Below are 19031 nucleotides of genomic sequence, written 5' to 3'. Positions count from 1 at the left end.
GAGAAGCATGGGAGAAAGGAGAAGCACAGGAGAAAGGAGAAGCTGAGGCAGACAAGGCAGCAGAATCAGTAGGCACTGAAGACGGGGAAGCAGAAGCGGGGCAGAGTCAGCAAAAGGCACAACAGCTGTAGAAGGGAGAAGCAAGGGAAAAGGGAGAAGCTGAGGCAGATAAGGCAGCAGAATCAGCAGGTACTGAATACGGGGGAAGCAGACGTGAGGGCAGAATCAGCAAAAGGACAAACACCATAAAAGGAGAAGCACAGGAGCAGTAGTAGCTGAGGCAGAAAAGACAGCAGAATCAGGAGAGACTGGACAGAGGGAAACAGAAGCTGGGCAAAGTCTGCAAAAGGACAAACAGCTGCAGAAAGGAGAAGCACAGAGAAAGAGGAAAGCAGAACCAGCAGATGCTGCATATGGGGAAGGAGAAGCAGAGGTAGAGTTTTTCTAGAGAGGATACAAAAATGACCAATAAAAATATGAAAAGATGCTCAACATCACTTAGCATTAGAGAGATGCAAATCAAACCACAGTAAGATATCACTTCACTCACATCCATTAGGATGGCTGTTTTTTTTTTTTCTTTTGTTTAAAGAAAAAGGAAAGAAAGGGGAGGTGGGTGGGGGGATGGGTATTAAGGAGGGCACTTGTTGTGATGAGCACTGGGTGATGTATGAAAGTGATGAATCAATGGATCCTACTCCTGAAACCCACACTATACTATATATTAACTAACTTGAATTTAAATAACATCTTGGAAGTTACTTAACACTCCACAATTGTTGGTGAAGATGTGGAGAGATTGGAACTACTGTGTACTGTTGGTGGGATTACAAAATGGTAGAACGGCTACGGAAAACAGTATGATGGCTCCTCGAAAAATCAAAAATAGAATTCTGGGTCTACACTCCAAAGAACTGAAAGCAGGATCTTGAAGAGATGTTTTTACACCAGTGTTCACAGTAGTACTATTCACAATAGCCAAGAAGTAGAAGCAACCCAAATATATCAATGGGTAAATGGATAAGCAAAATGTGCTTATGTGTACATAAGCAAAATACATATGTGTGTACATAAGTGTGTGTGTGTGTGTGTGTGTGTGTGTGTGTATACAGTAAAACCTTAGTTTGCAAGCATAGTCCATTCAGGAAACATGCTTATAATCCAAAGCACTTGTATATCAAAGTGAATTTCAAGAATCATTGGCTATGTTGTGATCATGTGATTTTCAGCGTCACGTACTACTCGTATGGCAAGACATCGCTTGTTTATCAAGTGGAAATTTCTTAGAAATGTTTGCTCATCTTGTGGAACACTCACAATCTGTATACCATATATATACAAATTAGTTTCAACATTAAAAAGTAAGGAAATCCTGTCAGACATTATGACATAAATGAATCTTGAAGACACTATGCTAAGTGAAATAGCTCAGTCACAACAAAACAAATACCGTATGCTTCCATTTATATCAGGTACCTAAGTAGTCAATGTTAATAGAAACAGAAAATAGGGTGGCTCAGTCAGTTAAGTGTCTGACTCTTGGTTTAGGCTCAGGTCATGACCTCGTGGTTCGTGAGTTCGAGCCCCGCATGGGCCTCCACGCTGACAGTGCAAAACCTGCTTGGGATTCTCTCTCTCTCTCTCTCTCTCTCTCTCTCAAAATAAATCAATAAACTTAAAAAAAAAAAACAACCCAAAACCAGGAAATAGAATGGTGTCTACCAGAGATTATGGGGAGGGAAAAAGGTTTTAATGGGTATAGAATTTCAGTTCTGCATGATGAAAAAGATTGGTTTCACAATAATGTGAATAAACATAACACTATTGAACATATGCTTTAAAAAAATTATACATTAAAAAAATTAATGGGCGCCTGGGTGGCTCAGCCGGTTAAGCGTCTGACTTTAGCTCAGGTCACGATCTTGCAGTCCGTGAGTTCGAGCCCTGCATCGGGCTCTGGGCTGATGGCTCAGAGCCTGGAGCCTGCTTCTGGTTCTGTGTCTTCCTCTCTCTGTGCCCCTCCCCCATTCATGCTCTGTCTCTGTCTCAAAAATAAATAAACGTTAAAAAAAAAAATTAATAACCTTCCAAAATGGACCGTATCAAGCCCAGGTGGGTTCACCGAATTATACCAACTATTTAAGGAAGACATTACACTAATTCTTCCGTATACTAATTATACTAATTTCTCTTTCAGAAAACAGAAGCACAGGGAATACTCCTAACTTATTCTGAGGATAGCATTGCCCTAATATTAAACTAGACCAAGATAAAACAAGAAACCTCCAGACCGATATCTCTCATGAACACAGATGCAGAAATCCTTAACAAAATATTAGCAAAATAAATCTACCAATGTATAAAGAGAATTATAAACTATGACCAAGTGAGGTTTATTCCAGATATGCAAGGCTGGCTCACCATTCAAAAATCGACTGATATAACCTATCACATCAGTAATCACTAACAAAGAAAATCACACAAACAATATCAATAGACGCAGAAAAAGCATCTGACAAAATCCAACACCCATTCATGATAAAAAAAAAACTCTCAGCAAACTAGGAATAGAGTAGAGCTTCCCCAAAAAACTCTAGGCTCACATCATACTTCATAGTTAAAAACAGAAGCTTTTTTCACTAAGATCAGAAACAAGTCAAGATGTCTCCTCTCATCACTCCTTTCCAATATTATATTAAAAATGCTAGCTTATGCAAGAAGATAAGGAAAGGAAATGAAAGTTATACAGACTGGAAAGGAAGATGGAAATACCTAAAATCAGAAATAAAAGTGAAGACATTTCTACCAACCTTGTAGAAACAAAAAGAATTATAACAGGAAACTATGAGAAACTGTGTGCCAACAAATCAGATAATCTAGATGAAACAGACAAAATCCTAGAAACACACAAGTTACTAAAACTGATTCGAGAAAAAACAGAAAATGCAAACAGTCCTATGACCAGGAAAGAGATAGAAACAAAAAGCTCCTGGGCGCCTGAGTGGCTCAGTCGGTTAGGCAGCTGACTTCAGCTCAGGTCATGATCTCGTGGTTTGTGAGTTCGAGCCCCGCATCGGGCTCTGTGCTGACAGCTCAGAGCCTGGAGCCAGCTTCGAATTCTATGTCTCCCTCTCTCTCGACCCCTCCCCTGCTCTCTCTCTCTCTCTCAAAAATGAATAAACATTAAGAAAAGAAAAGAAAAGAAAAAGAAACAAAAAGCCCCAACAAAGAAAAGCCTAGGACCAGATGATTTCACTGGTGAATTCTACCGAACACTTAAAGAATTACCATCAATCCTCAATTCCTTCCCAAGAAAAGCAGGAGAGAAGGGAATATAGTTAATTCTTGAACAACACAGCGGTTAGAGGTGCTAAACGCTGTTGCAGCCAAAAATCCACATATAATTTCTGGCCTCCTCCCCAAATTTAACTACTAATAGCTTACTGTTGATGGAAAGTCTTACCAATAACGTGAACAGTTGATTAATACATAGTTTGTATATTAAGCTAGAGAAAAGAAAATGTTAAGAAAATTACGGAAAAGAGAAAATACACTTACAGTACTGTACTGTATTTAATGAAAAAAATCTGCATATAAGTAGACATGTGCAGTTCAAACCCGTGTTGTTCAAAGATCAACCGCACTTTTTTTTAATGTTTATTTATTTATTTTGAGAGAGAGAGAGAGAGAGAGAGAGAGAGAGAGAGTGTGTGTGTGTGTGTGTGTGTGTGTGTGTGTGTGTGTGTGTGACAAGGGGCAGAGAGAGAGAGAGAGAGAGTGTGTGTGTGTGTGTGTGTGTGTGTGACAAGGGGCAGAGAGAGAATCCCAAGCAGGCTCCTCACTGGCAGTGCATAGCCCAATATGAGGCTCGAACCCATGAACTGTGAGATTGTGACCTGAGCTGAAATCAAGACTCAGATGCTCAACCAACTGAGCCACCTAGGCGCTCCTCAACTGCACTTAACTCATTCTATGAGACCAGCCTTAACCTAACACCAAAGGCAAAGAAACCACAACAAACATTTAACAAAAAAAAAAAAAAAAAAAAAAAAGAAACACAAAAAAACAAAAAACTACAGACGAGTATTTGTTATGAATATAGTTGTGAAAACTCTCACTATAACACTGGCAAACTGAATCCAACAGTACATTAAAAGGATTATTCATAATGACCACACAAGATTTATGCTAAGAATGCAAGTGTCATTCAACATAAGAAAATAAATCAATGCAACTTACCACGCTAATAGAATGAAGGGGGAAAAACACATGATAATCTCAACTGACACAGAAAGCTTTTGATAAAGTCAAACAGCTTTTCATGATAAAAATACTCCAAAAATTAGGAATAGGATGGAATCATCTTAACGTGATAAAGGGCATTCATAAAAAATACACAGTGAACATTATATTCAACGGTAAAAGACTAAAATCTTTTCCTTTACAATAGAGAACAAGACCAGAATGCCCACATTCACCATTTTGTATTGCACATTCTGGCCAGAGCCATTAGGAAAAAAAAAAGAAATAAAAGGCATACAAATTGGAAAGAAGTAAAACTACCTGTATTTACAGATGACATGATTCTACGTATAGAAAACAGTTCAGTAAAGTTGCTGGGGTAAAATCAACACACAAAATTTAGTTGTGTTTCTGTATCTCAGGAATGAATAATCCAAAAAGGAAATTAAGAAACAATTCCACTTGCAATGGTGTCCAAAAGAATAAAATACCTAGGATTAAATTTAACTGAGGTTGGGGCGCCTGGGTGGCTCAGTCGGTTGAGCGTCCGACTTCGGCTCAGGTCACGATCTCGCGGTCCGTGAGTTCGAGCCCCGCGTCGGGCTCTGGGCTGATAACTCAGAGCCTGGAGCCTGCTTCTGATTCTGTGTCTCCCTCTCTCTCTGCCCCCCTCCCCCACGTTCATGCTCTGTCTCTCTCTGTCTCAAAAATAAATAAACGTTAAAAAAAAAATTAAAAAAAAATTTAACTGAGGTGAAAGACACATACACCGAACAATACAAACATTGCAGAAAGAAATTAAAAATATACATAAGGGGAAAGATACCTTAGGTTCATGGACTGGAAAACTTAATACTATCCAAAGGTATCTACAGATTTGGCATAATCCCTACCAAATTTCAATGGCTCTTTTTTTTTTTTTTTTTTTTTTTTTGCAGAAATGGGGAAAAGTTGGTCCTCAAATTCACATTGAATTGTTAAGGGACTCCTAACAACCAAAACAATCTTGAAAAAGAAAAATCTGAAGAACTCATACATACCAATTTCAAAATTTACTACAGAGCTACAATAATCAAAACAGCATCAAAGGGGGCGCCTGGGTGGCTCCGTCGGTTAAGTGGCTGACTTCGGCTCAGGTCATGATCTCGCGGTCCGTGAGTTCGAGCCCCGCGTCGGGCTCTGTGCTGACAGCCCAGAGCCTGGAGCCTGTTTCAGATTCTGTGTCTCCCTCTCTCTGACCCTCCCCGTTCATGCTCTGTCTCTCTCTGTCTCAAAAATAAAATAAAAATGTAAAAAAAAACAACCAAAAAAAACAAACAGCACCAAAGGATATTATTGACAAAGTGAAAAGACAACCTAACACAACAAAATATTTCCAAGTTACACATCTGATAAGGGTCTAATATCCAGAATATAAAGAACTTGTACAACTCAAAAACCAGGGGTGCCTGGGTGGCTCAGAGGGTTAAACCCAGCTTCAGCTCAGGTCATGACCTCGCAGTTCGTGGGTTCGAGCCCCGCGTCGGGCTCTGTGCGGATAGCTCGGAGCCTGGAGCCTGCTTCGGATTCTGTGTCTCCCTCTCTCTGCCCCTTCCCCGCTCATGCTCTGTCTCTCTCCATCTCTCAAAAATGAATAAACGTTAAAAAAAATTAAAAAAACAACAACTCCAAAACAAAAAGAGAATCTAATTTTTAAAATGGTCCAAAGACGTGAAGAGATAATTCTCCAAGGAAGAGATGCTGCAAATGGCTAACAAGTACTGGAAAAGATGCTCCCACACCATTAGGTATTCGGGAAATTCAAATCAAAACCAAATGATATTGCTTCACACTCAACAGGATGAAAATGATGATGATGATGGAAAAGGGCAAGTGCTGGCAAGGATGTAGAGAAATTGGAACCCTCATACATTGCTCGTAGGCATATAAAAAGGTGTGGTCACTGTGGAAACAGTTTTGCAGATTCTCGAAAAGTTACACAGAATTACTATATGACCTAAAAATTCCTCTTATAGATAGATACCCCAAATAACTTAAAACAGGTGTTCAAGCACTGACTTGTACACAAGTCTTCATAGCAGCACCACTCATAAAAGCCAAAAGGCAGAAACAATCCAAATGTCCATCAACTGATGAACGGATTAAAAAACAAAACAAAAACAACGCATATCCATAGAATGGACTATTATTCAGCCATAAAGAGCAGTGAAATACTGATGCTTACCACTACATGGATGAACCCTGAAGACGTTATGCAAAGTGAAAGAATCCAGCCACAAAGTGCCGTACAGCATACGATTTCATTTAAATAAAACTTATGGGACAGGCACATCCATAGGGACAGAACGTAGATTAGGGGTAGCTGGAGGCTGGGGGAAACGGGGAATGATGGGGGACCAACTGCTCAACGGGTACAAGATTTCCTTTTGGGGTGATGAAAATGTTCTAGAACCAGATAGCGGTGACGGTGGCACAACACTAAGAATACGTTAAATGCCACGCAATTGTAGACTTCAAAGCGGTTAGAACTGTCAATTTTGTTCTGTTTTACAAAAAAAAATTAAAATTAAAATTAAAATTAAAATTAAAAGAACAAAGCCCAAGACGCATAGAAATAGATGAAGCAGTCTGGAGAGAAAAAAAGCAGAATCCATGACAGAGATTGACACTGTGCAGCCCCTGAAAGGAAGAGTGACCAAAAGGCTCAGTGCCTGCTATCCGTGTCGGCTCCCGGTCCTCGTGCCACTTGAACTGCCCTTGCAAAGATTTCGATTGCTCTCTAAATGCCACATGCAAGGACACTTCTTCCAATCTTTCATGTCATACTTTCCCACATACAAACTGTATCATGCCCTCGTTCTTGAAATAAATGCTTCCCTACGCTTCCGGGTTTCTCTCTGCTGAGTCTCGCTACCTGCCTCCGCTTGCTCTCACAGTTTCACATACTATTCGTATATTGACCAAGTAAAGCCACACTTACAACCCAGGCCTTTCCTGATGTTGGACACTCTTATTTCCAGCTAGAGCCATTTCAACAATCAGCCTGTTTTCTCAGGCTAGCCACCAATTAATCTACCTCCGGACCCAAGCCTTTGCCAAGTTAGAAACGTAAAACTAGAAGTGTACCTCCCAGTGATGTTTCTCTCCCCTCCAACGAACACGGTTTGGCTTTTTGAAAATGTTAAAGTTCAATACTCTTCTAAGCTGTGTTACCAGTAACTGAAGCTTTATTTCTATTCCATCTTAAGATGGAATACGAGGAGTGCAGGAAGTCAGGGAATCTACCACTGCTATTACAAAGAGAATTTCTAACAAATAAAGAAATACATAAATAAATAAATAAATATATTCATAAAAAATTCATTCATTCAGTCACTGAGTATCTAGCAGGTACCAGGCACTGTTCCAGACAGTGAAGAGAGTATTCAACACGACAGAATAGATTCCTTCACTAGTGGAGCTTATATTCGAGTAAGAGGATAGACAGACAAGGCAAAATCAGGTATGATCAAAATAAAAACGCTGTGATAGGAATCAACTGGTTGGCTATTTACATAACTGTCTACTGATTACACACAGCAGGTGACTGTCCCTATACAATATAGGCAGCAAATTGGAGTCTTTGATTTCACACACCCCCAGAAAAATTTAAGCCACATTTTTGGGGTAATTTTGGTGTGTGAATCTTAGAAATGGCTTGATGGGCTGGCAGACGGTACAGTAAGTATCTGTGCATAGAACTGCTTTTCTCTCCTATTAAGGACATGAATCCAAATCTATTTTGGAAATCATTAATTCACAAGCAGATTCCTTTACATTTTTTTCTCAGATCAAGAGTTTTCAAAATTACATAAGATGTTATTCCAGGTCCTTCTACAGAATTCACTACAGAAATTTTGCAGTTTCCAGAGGATCTAGGGAATCAGGGAAGGCATTCACCCTGTCCTCTAATACTAGCACCCAGTGTGAAATATGACCATTTTCTCACACACACACACACACACACACGCACGTGCGCACACTCACGTGCACACACACGCACCATGTTTTATTGTTTAGACAACGAGCTCTTCCTTGACAGGAGAACAGAGCCTGCATTAATAACCGCACTTTACTATCCATTTTGCATGTTGCTTCCGTATTGACCTGATATACAGCAAGTGTCAGAGACAAGAAGAACCTGTAACATGGAACCCAGGGCTGAAAATCAAGTAAATGCTATGACACAATAAATCTTCTGCTTTTAAAAGGGCAAAGCATCGCTACTGAGTAGCATAACCAGAATCACACAAAATTTTCCGCTGTATTTACAGGGAACTAATTCTGACATGACTGGAATGAAAGGAATTATAGTAACTGTCAGGAATGGAAGAAACACTTGGCAGTTTCACTCGTGCGGGGGGAGGTATGGAAAGAGACGGAGTCCCACAATGGGAGAAGAGAGTCACGTGGTTCCTTCCCCAGAGATCTTCAGCGTCGGACACAGGAACCCAAAGCCAAGTGACGGAACGATTAGCTCCCTCCTTGCAGTGCTTTGTCTTTTAGGCAAGTGCCTTAGATAAAAGGAAAGTGTGGAATGCTTTATAGACAATGGCTTTGGAACTGAGAAGGCCTAACAGTACTTGTTAATGGGATCCAGATGTTTGAAAATCCAGATACAAACTTGCTTTAAATCTCTCATCCAGTTGACAGCCTCAAAGGACCTTGATATAAATGGCATATCCGAACATAATGCATTACAACAGGACCCATTATCACACATACTTTGGCTACACAGGGGATCACGTCTCAAGGCCACGACGCACATGTGTAAACCCTCCAGTGCAAGTCTGGTAGTAAGTAGTAGGCTGACAGCCGGTGCTTGTCTCTTGCCCATCACAGCATGTCGCTCGTGTAGTGTGGGCATGACTTTGCTTTCTCCATCTTCAGTGCTGTTTAAAAGCAACTTAGCGTAGAATTATCCAATACACACACACACACACACACACACGCACGCTCAGAGCTGCAGATCAACAAGTGTTTGAACACTAGTAAATGCCAAGTACTGTGTTCTAAGCATCGAGGATAAAACACGGATGTTCCTCCTGCCCTTGAGGAAATTACAGTCTAATGGGAAAGACAGACTTGAAACAAAGAACCACAAATAATTAAGAAAATAATGGCTCAGATGTAAAGTACTATGAACAACATATCAGAAAGTGTAACCTAAGAAACCTAAACCAGTCTGGACATGTCACAAACCCCCTCCTCTTCCCCCCACGGAAGAAAGGATGTTGAAACCAAGATGGAAAGGATGACGAGGATTTTTCCAGATGAAGTCCTTAGGAAACAACGATAGAGATATTTACAGCACGGCTTATTTGTGGAGACGAGGAGATGCTTGGTCCCTTGCCAGAAACGACTCTAAAATCAACATGGTAGTTGGAAACAGGTGAGAATTCTGATCGGTCAGTCAGATACTAAGAGTTGGGAGGATGTTGTGAACAGTACTTTCACGACGTTCAGAGTTATCAGGGGCCCCTTAGCACCAGGAAGGCCACCAAGCAGGGTGGCCACCCAGTGGCAATCAGGACCTGAGAGAGAAAGGCGACTTCCACAGGGCTCTGGCCCAGCGGGAACGGCAGATTCTCTTCAAACAGGGGGACTCCAAAAATGAGCAGATACATGGAGAATAACGGAACCAGGCTTCTTACTACCGTCAGAGAAGAAAGTTACAAATACGCAAAGAGGGAAAAGGAGAGTGAATCCTGTGGTGTTAACTGGAGTTGGAGATATTATGAATTCATGACTTTCAATATATATAGCTATAGAAATGTATATAGACATGAGAGAGCAAGAGAGAGAGGGAGAGTCTATTTCCTAACTGTCCACTGAAAGAGCCTGAGACCAGGGATTGCTCTAGTACCAAGGAGAATTTGTGGCCAGATCTTTGCTTCTAAGTATTTTTCCCGGCGTGCCTGAGCGGCACAGGGAACCACTGTGGGTGGTTCGAGCCCATGAGCGTTGGGGTCTGTGCTGATGGTGCGGAGCCTGCTTGGGTTTCCGTCTCCCTCTCTCTCCGCCCCTTCCCCATTTACTCTGTCTCAAAAGTAAACAAGCAAACAAAACAATAAATAAGTAACATTCCCCACTGAAAGGAACCTGACCTAGCCGGCTATTACGGGACTGAAGACGAATACAAGATGAGCCTAGAATGTCTTGTGCCGAAACCAAAGTACTCACAGAATGATGGGGCCATGTCAAAAGGACACAAAGCCAATGTAAAGAGGCTCTCACTATGGAACAATATGAAGGATGAAATAATGAATAATTGAGTAACAAATAATTACACGAAGTAAAATTTTAGTAGTCCATACTAAGAGAGAGTGAGAGAGAGGGAGGGAAATGGCAGCTCTTCCTTAGAGAATGCCTACTGAAAAACATAAATGGAATGAGGGAATTTTAAGAATCACCTTTTGGCAGGGGTGCCTGGGTGGCTCAGTCGGTTGAGTGTCTGACTTCGGCTCAGGTCATGATCTCACAGTTCATGAGTTCGAGCCCCACGTCAGGCTCTATGCTGACAGCTCAGAGCCTGGAGTCTGCTTCGGATTCTGTGTCTCCCTCTCTCTCTGCCCCTCCCCTGCTCACATGCTGTTTCTCTCTCTCAAAAAAAAAAAAAAAGATTAAAAAAAAATTAAAAAATAATCACCTTTTGGCAAACATCATAGGAATAATTCAGGCAAGAAAACATTCATGGACAATGAAACTCATGGGCAAAAGCAGGATGAAAAACCAGATAATCCTAAAGTCTCAAAACAGCTCCACAAAGAATATTTACTGATGATAAAGGGAAAGGAGAACTTACTAGTGGAGAGGCCCGGAACATAGCACCTTAGCCAAGCGATCAAAATCAACATCCCCAGCGCAGAAAGACACCATGTGCCCCCTGGTGGGATGCTGCGAGAGGGCCAAAGCTCCGTGTCTGTGATATTCGTGCCAAGGATGACTGACCTACTCTCACATGAGCAACCGCAGGCAAACCGGCAGATCCAAACAGCCGAGTGTTCTATAAAATAACTGGCTTCTGGGGCACCTGGCGGCTCAGTCGTTTAAGCAGCCGGCTTCTGCTCAGGTCACGATCTCATAGTTCGTGAGTTCGAGCCCCATGTCAGGCTCTGTGCTGCCAGCTCAGAGCCTGGAGCCTGCTTCCGATTCTGTGTCTCCCTCTCTCTCTGCCCCTCTGCCGCTCTCACTCTGTCTCTGTCTCAGAAATAAACCTTAAAAAATTAAAAACTAAAAAAAAAACTTTAAAAATAAAAAAATTAAATAAAATCACTGGCTGCTAATCTTAAAATACTTTCAAGTCTTGAAAGGCAAACGATGACTGGAGAACTGTTCTAGATTGAAGGAGACTGGAGGTGGGACAGACTATATTCCGGATTAAACTCTTTTTCTGCTAAAGACATCGTTTGGACAGTTGCTGAAACTTGAATAGGGTTCTCTGGCAGTTTTCACTATTTTATAAGTTTGGAATTACTTTAAAACAAAAAGAAAAAAAGGTACAAATTTTGGGGGCGCCTGGCTGGCTCCATCAGTAGAGCATGTGACTCTTGATCTCAGGGTTGTGAGTTCCAGCCCCACAGTGGGTGTAGAGCTTACTTTAAAGAAAAAAAAAAAGCACACATTTAAAAAAATAAGTGTTCTAAAATTTAATTAAAACGTAAACCTTGGGGGCACCTGGGTGGCTCCGTTGGTTAAGCGTCTAATTCCTGATCTTGACTTAGGTCATGATCTCACGATCTGTGAGATCAAGCCCTCCATCTGGCTCTGCGCTTATAGTGTGGAGCCTGCTTGGGATTCTCTAACCCCCCCCCCCCCCGTCTCATTAAAAAAAAAAAAATAAACTTAAAAAAAATAAACTTCTTGGACAGTAAATATATGCAAAAATGTTCATTCCTTCTGGAAATGAAAGGTTAATTAAAGCAGTGTCAAGGTATGATTTTATACCTGATGGATTTTTTATTGTAATCGTGTTTATCTATATATTGGTTTGCTTTGTAATATGATAGCTAGAAAGGGTTTCCTCTTTATTTTTTATTTTTTTAAAATTGTTTTCTTACGTTTTTATATTTGAGAGAGAGACAGAGAGCGAGTAGGGGAGGGGCAGAGAGACAGACACAGAATCCGACGCAAGCTCCAGGCTCCGAGCTGTCAGCACAGAGCCCGACGCGGGGCTCGAACTCACGAACCGTGAGATCATGACCTGAGCCGAAGTCGGATGCATAACTGGCTGAGCCACACAGGTGCCCCTTTATTTTGTTTTCTAAGCACTGTTACATAAAGTGACTCATAAACTCATAATGTTTATCAAAACTCTATAAAGATTCAATTATTCTCTCCACTTTACAGAAGTAATTGAGGCTTAGGGACGTAAGCAGCTTGTCTGAAATTATACAGTAAAGTGGTGTGTGAGCCCTGGCAGCCTGACCCCCATGCCTTTAACCTCTGTTGTGATCTCCTGCTTTGCACATGCATCCAGGGCTGAGGTACCCAAACCTGGTATAACCCTTTTGAAGAACAAAGAAGCCAAGGAAAACCTTTATGCGGAAGAGCGACATAAAGATGTTCTCCATAATGGCAACTTTTTACATGACCAATAGATAAATGGCTAAAATAATTATGATCCATCAACTTGATCGAATCCTCTACAGTCATTTAAAAGTGATAATTATGGAGATATATGAAACGCAGGGAAATGTCAATAATAGAAGTTAAAAGATTCAAAGCATACGTACACTGGGAAGTATGCAAAAATTATGTGTGCATAAAAACAAATTAAAAAGTAAAATTCAAAAATGATAATAGTGGTTAGAAAGTCATGGGGCAATTGGTGACGTTTTTCCTTCCAAATATTTTTGATGGTGTTTACAATCAAAAATAGCAATCAAACACTCCCAAAACACATCCCAGGAACAAATGCAAGGATTCTTTTCACATCTTCTCGCAAGCTTCTTTCTGGAGGAGATAGGTGGTGATTTTGTCCATTTACATGAGAAGTCAGTAAATTTTTAAAAAATTAGAAGGCAACAAAATAATATACATGTTATGATTCAATATCACATAACGCACACACATCCAGATGGACGTAAGGTAGAATATCTATTGTGGCTATCTCTAGGTGGTGAGATTATAGGAGATTCTTTTTTCTTCCTTATACCATTTTTGAACTTAGTGTTATATACAAGTATTCATTTTTAATAATACTTGTTAAAAGATCTGTACAGGTAAACTATCACTAAACTAAAATGCTTTAACACAATCTCGGTAATCAACTCCATAATTTCATCAGAAAAATAGGACAGCTTTCTCATATTGTTTATTCTACACCCAGAGTTTACTAATCCTGCTTTTGACTAGACTCATCATATACTTACATCTTCTGCTGGTTCAAAATTATATATCTGATGGTTATATATCTTCTGCTGGTTCAAAATGATCAACTGAGAATATGTCTATCTACAGTTCATTTAAGAACCCCGTACTTATGCACATAGATCACTGACCAATGAATTCCTATCAAGAAGGAAATGCCAGGGGCGCCTGGGTGACTTCAGCTCAGGTCATGATCTCACAGTTTGTGAGTTCGAGCCCCCCCCACTGGGCTCTCTTCTGGCAGCTCAGAGCCTGGAACCTGCTTTGAATCCTATGTCTGTCTCTCTCTCTCTCTCTCTCTCCTCTCTCTCTGCCCCTCCCCTGCTCACACTCTGTCTCTCTCTCTCAAAAATAACTAAACCTTTAAAAAAAAATTTTAAAAAAAGGAAATGCCATTCATCTTGACTTTATTAAAAGGATTTAAATAACTTTCTGCAAATAATACTTCTTACTGTGAACTTTAAAGCCTAACAGAAAAATACAAGCTTAGAAAGCCAGTCGAATTCCCCAGGAAGAGAATGATAAGAAAAATAATCCTAAATTATTAGGTAGAAATATGTGGTGTTAGCAGCAAAAATGAATCATTACTTTTCTTAAGTACTTCTAATACATTTTAAGTGTTTTCTAAAAGAAACAGATACAATCTTGGTGAAATCTGAACATGGCTAGGAGACTGAGAAAAAGCAAAGATCAGAAGTCAGGAAAAAAAATGAATAGAAAAGTAGCAAAAATCAGAGTCAAAATTTAGAGTCCCTTAAGGGGAAAAAAATAATTCCATGATAGGATGAATTAGATTCTGAGTAAATTTTAAACCTAGCATAGTTAAGAAATGTCCGTAGGAGTAAATAATACATCATAATGATCATGACGTCTGCTACGAGGGTGTCAGGGGTATTAGGGAAGAGAGGAGAATGTTACAGGGCAGAAAAAAACAAGAACAAAAACAAAAACAGTTACATTCGAAACTATTAACTGAAGCTCTGAAAAACTAGAAGCACTTTGTAGTTTTGGTTTTCAAATTTAGGCCTGTATGAAGGAATGGATGTTATCAACATCTCGTGTGTACTATCATACGGATATTAAAGTGAGGATCCAAGGTGAGAAAAGCCCTGAGCATTAGAAAACAGATTAATAGGGGCGCCTGCGTGGCTCAGTCGGTTAAACAACTGACTTCGGCTCAGGTCACGATCTCACAGTTCATGGGTTTGAGCCCCGCGTCAGGCTCTGTACTGACAGCTCAGAGCCTGGAGCCTGCTTCGGATTCTGTGTTTCCCTCTCTCTCTGCCCCTCCCTCGCTCACATTCTGTCTCTCTCAAGAATAAGTAAACATTAAAAAAAAAAAGAGAGAAAAGCCTTCAAAAAAAAAAAAAAAGAATGAAAACAGATGAATATATTCATTATCTCAAATTTGATTGGCTAAAATTGATGGTCCCCAATCTCATCCTGGCATAAGTGTGGATCAGGGATAACTCATCCCATTTTTCTTCCTCTCAGGAGTTATTAAATAGCATACAGAGACAACGAAGCCAGGCCATCCCTAAAGTCTCCTCTCTCCGGCCTGTGCCACGCATGATTTTTATTCTCTAAAGCCATTTCTTCCTCAAAAGAGCTCACCAAAGTCGTCATCCTTCCTATCAGCAGCCCCACTGGGCTCTAGTGAGTGACATCCAGACATTTAAACTCAAAAGCTGCTTCAGAAGGGAGTTATTAAAATTCAAATGAGCCGGGCATATTGAAGAAGAAAACACTCGTTTGCATGCACACCTCCGCATTTGGCCACCCCATTTAGACCCATAGAGCAGGGTCTGGTTTTGTTTTTGTAAATGGGCTTCGGAGGCGGAGGTCAGCCTCCCACGGCCCCCACTCCTCTGGGGTCATCGTTAGTAATGTGTAAGGCTGAATAGATTTTCCTCTGAATCTAGTCAGCAAACCGGACAAGAAGGCAGCCCTCTCCCACAACCTGAAAATGCCCAAAATCTGATTGGTAGCATGGCATTTTTAATACTTCATTTATCTGTCTGAAAATAGCTTTCAGCAAGATTGCAAATCACGTCACTGATGCCAGTTCCACCTGATTTTTCAATTTTAGAGCAGAATATTTCCTGTTGTGCCTTGACTGTGTAACACAGAAATGTTATGTTTGACCAAGAATTTCCCACAGGATTCAGAGAAAATTCACGTCTGCTAAGAAATATGGATCTGGGGAGTCAACATGACATTTTATTCACTAGAAAAGGAGTATCTGTCATTTTATCTTACGAATTTTTATTTTATTTCTCATGGAAATACCTCACATCATCATCATTTAAAATTTTTATAAGATACCAGGGAGCAAACTAAGAAAAATGAGCCAAAATATGTATTCCAAAAGTTATTCTAGCCATGGAAATTTAGACGCTCCTTTAGTAAGAATTCAATTTCTTACTAAGGAAGACATCTCTATTATGAGATCTAATATAAAGAGACTTAGTTTATGACAATATAAACAGTGAACTCTACATTACGTGTAATATATTACATGACTATATCCAAATATATTACGTACAACAATGACATAACTATTTATCTATTTTTCATAAGGGTATATAAAAGCAGTTAGACTAACTCATGACCCTAAAATAATAGTACAATCTCTTGAACTCGAGGAAGCAAAGGAATTTATCTCTGAACTATGAAGCCAGTTGAAATCTGGCAACTCCTGGGATTACTGTACCCGGTGGGAAATCAGATGACATGACCTTTAATGTCCTTTCCAACAGTAAGATTTTACTCTTCCCTGACCTTCATTAGTCAAACTTGCTTCCTCCAGATTTCTTCATTTGAATTTAAAAACTTTATTTTCCCCTAAAATTGGAACGGTTTTGCCCAGAATGACCTAACCAGGCCAGGGAAAAGAGAAAGTAGCAAATAGCATCAATGAAAGAATATTACATCAATGAAACGGTTTCCTAAGCCAAGATATTTTCTAGTGAGATACATTTTCTCTCACAGCATTGAAGAGTATGTGTATCAGTAAGGGGCATTTATTTTTAAGACTTATATGGCATTATTCTGACTCCAGTCAAAAACAGAAGGCACTTGGAGCGCCTCAGTGGGTTAGGTGTCTGACTCTTGATTACGGCTCAGGTCATGTTCTCATGGTTCGTGAGATCAAACCCCACGATGGGCTCTGTGCTGACAGAGTGTAGCTTGTTTGGGATTCCCTCTCTCTCTCTGTCCCTCCCCTACTCATTCTCTCTCAAAATAAATGAAATAAACATTTTAAAAAAAGGCACTCAATCTCTGTCTTCAGGTTGCTTGTGCTCTAATGTGGGTGGCAGCAATAAAGGATCACGAAGGGACAAGGCACCTGGGTGGTTCAGCCGGTTAAACATCCGACTCTTGATTTGGGCTCAGGTCTTTGCGGGATCCAGCCCCACACTGGGTTCCACGCTGATGGCACAGAGCCTGCTTGGGATTCTCTCTCCCCCCCCCCACTCTGTCCCTCCCCCACGCACATGCACGCTCCTTCTCTCAAAATAAATACACATTAAAAAAAAAAATCACAAAAGAACAACTGTTTGCAGAGAAAAAGAACACACGCTAAAATTAGGAACTAGAGCCAGTGATCCCAACAACAAAGACTGATCATTCAAGGTTCAGGGAGAAGGCGTATTTCCTAGTCAGGTCCCAGGTGTGTTTCCTCTTTTATGGTCACACCCATTCGAAATTGACAAGAAAAGAAATGTACATTCATATTTTTGAAAAAGCCAAATGAAAGTTTAAGGTCTTCACAGATTCCCTGCTCACCGCCCCCCCCACAACCCCCAAGGTCAAATACGATTACACAGAGTATCTGTTTACATACCACCTTAGCGTAGTTGGTCTCCTGGTCATTTCTGTTGCAAAGATGGTCTCCCAGAGGAAAATAGCCACTCCTTCAGATTTGTTATTAATTCTACAGAAGCAGGCTCAGGGCACACAAACCCACTGCGTAGAAAGAGTGATAAAATTCGAGAAACATGCTCACTTGCCTTTTTTTCCTCCTGTAATGAAGAAGCCAATGGCTGCTCTAATAAAACTGCTCTCGGGCAAATAGCTATAGTCGGTAGGAACTGTGGAGACAGAAAATGATCAAATTAACCAGTGAACTCGGTGGGACTAATGAAGGAAAGATAATGATCTCATGCTGCCATATCAACCTAGAGATAAAGCGGAGATGTTTATGCCATTAATCTCAGCACAATACTCTGTGGTTGCAACTAATTCTATTAGATTAAGTGACTGGCCTTGAAGTAATCACTTAGGCTATGCAAGCAAATCTAAAATGGGTGGTAAACCTAATAGAGACTGAAAAATCACAGGGGATGAAAACTTTACTGATGCGGTTAAAAAAAAAAAATCCTTTCCAGGGGCGCTTGGGTGGCTCAGTCAGTTGAGCGTCCGCCTTCAGCTCAGGTCATGATCTCACGGTTCATGAGCTCGAGCCCCGTTGTGGGCTCGACGCTGTCAGCACAGAGCCCATTTCAGATCCTCTGTCTCCCTCTCTCGCTGCCCCTCCTGCACTTCCACTCTCTCTCAAAAATGAAGAAACATTAAAAAATATATATATTTTCCACATGTTCACATCAATGAGCCCCGTCTAGTTAGCCTCAGTGTCAGCAAGGAGTCTGCTGGGCTTCGAGGCTGAGACTGCCATGCTAGGAGCAACTTCAGGACATTCAGAATCAGATATATGAACCATGGAAATACAACAATCAGTAATAACAGCGGCCCGTCTCTTACTTCATAAAGCAGGGACCTCTAAGTGACCAACAGATGTGATAACCAGATGTGGCTGCTGACCTGGAACAGTGAAGCAGTGACTTTTATGCTGGTTGAGTCTGGGGAGTTTCCTAGATTCTTTTCCTCCCCATCCCCCATAATTGTTTCATGAGATGGTTTTCACCACAACAAATGGCTCGACTGGAAAATTCCAACAGGAACATGCTGCTGTACTTTTCCAGACACACAGTCATTTCGTTTCAAAGAACCCGGGTAGAAGATGATTCACTGCCACCTGACTTGAGTATATGTGGGCCAGAGCACGTAACCCATAACGTAACAATTAAAAGTCTATGTAAAAAAGCAAAAGCCTGACGGAAACTTGCTATTTTACCAGGGCATTATGAGAACACTGCCCTTCAAAACCAGCATTACCTAAGGTTTCCGCTATGACTAAGTTTTTTTTTTTTTCTTTTTTTCCCCATTTAACGTGACAGCTTCCGGCTGTCTCGAGTTCATTATATTGGGAGCGCTGCAGAACCGTGTCCTATTTCTATAGCTAAGGAGTGATTGAAAGCGAGGGAAGCAGTAATTACAGTGCTACATGTTCATGGTGATGCTGTCCGCAGACTACC

General features: G+C 40.7%; 1 protein-coding gene across 4 annotated transcripts in view; it reads right to left on the bottom strand.

The window, feature by feature from the left end:
- Positions 1 to 19031, bottom strand: part of FOCAD (focadhesin) — a 319129-nt gene that overhangs the window by 27914 nt on the left and 272184 nt on the right. For all 4 annotated transcript variants that reach the window (XM_042965277.1, XM_042965278.1, XM_042965279.1 and 1 more), the window contains one exon: positions 17667 to 17747. In XM_042965277.1, the coding sequence (XP_042821211.1) occupies positions 17667 to 17747 (81 nt within the window). The remainder of the gene's footprint in view (positions 1 to 17666; positions 17748 to 19031) is intronic.

Source organism: Panthera tigris, chromosome D4 (genome assembly GCF_018350195.1).
Source record: "Panthera tigris isolate Pti1 chromosome D4, P.tigris_Pti1_mat1.1, whole genome shotgun sequence".
In the NCBI taxonomy this organism is placed as follows: Eukaryota; Metazoa; Chordata; class Mammalia; order Carnivora; family Felidae; genus Panthera; species Panthera tigris.
The sequence above is the reverse complement of the archived record's forward strand: the minus strand, read 5'-3'. Positions and strand labels throughout refer to the sequence as shown.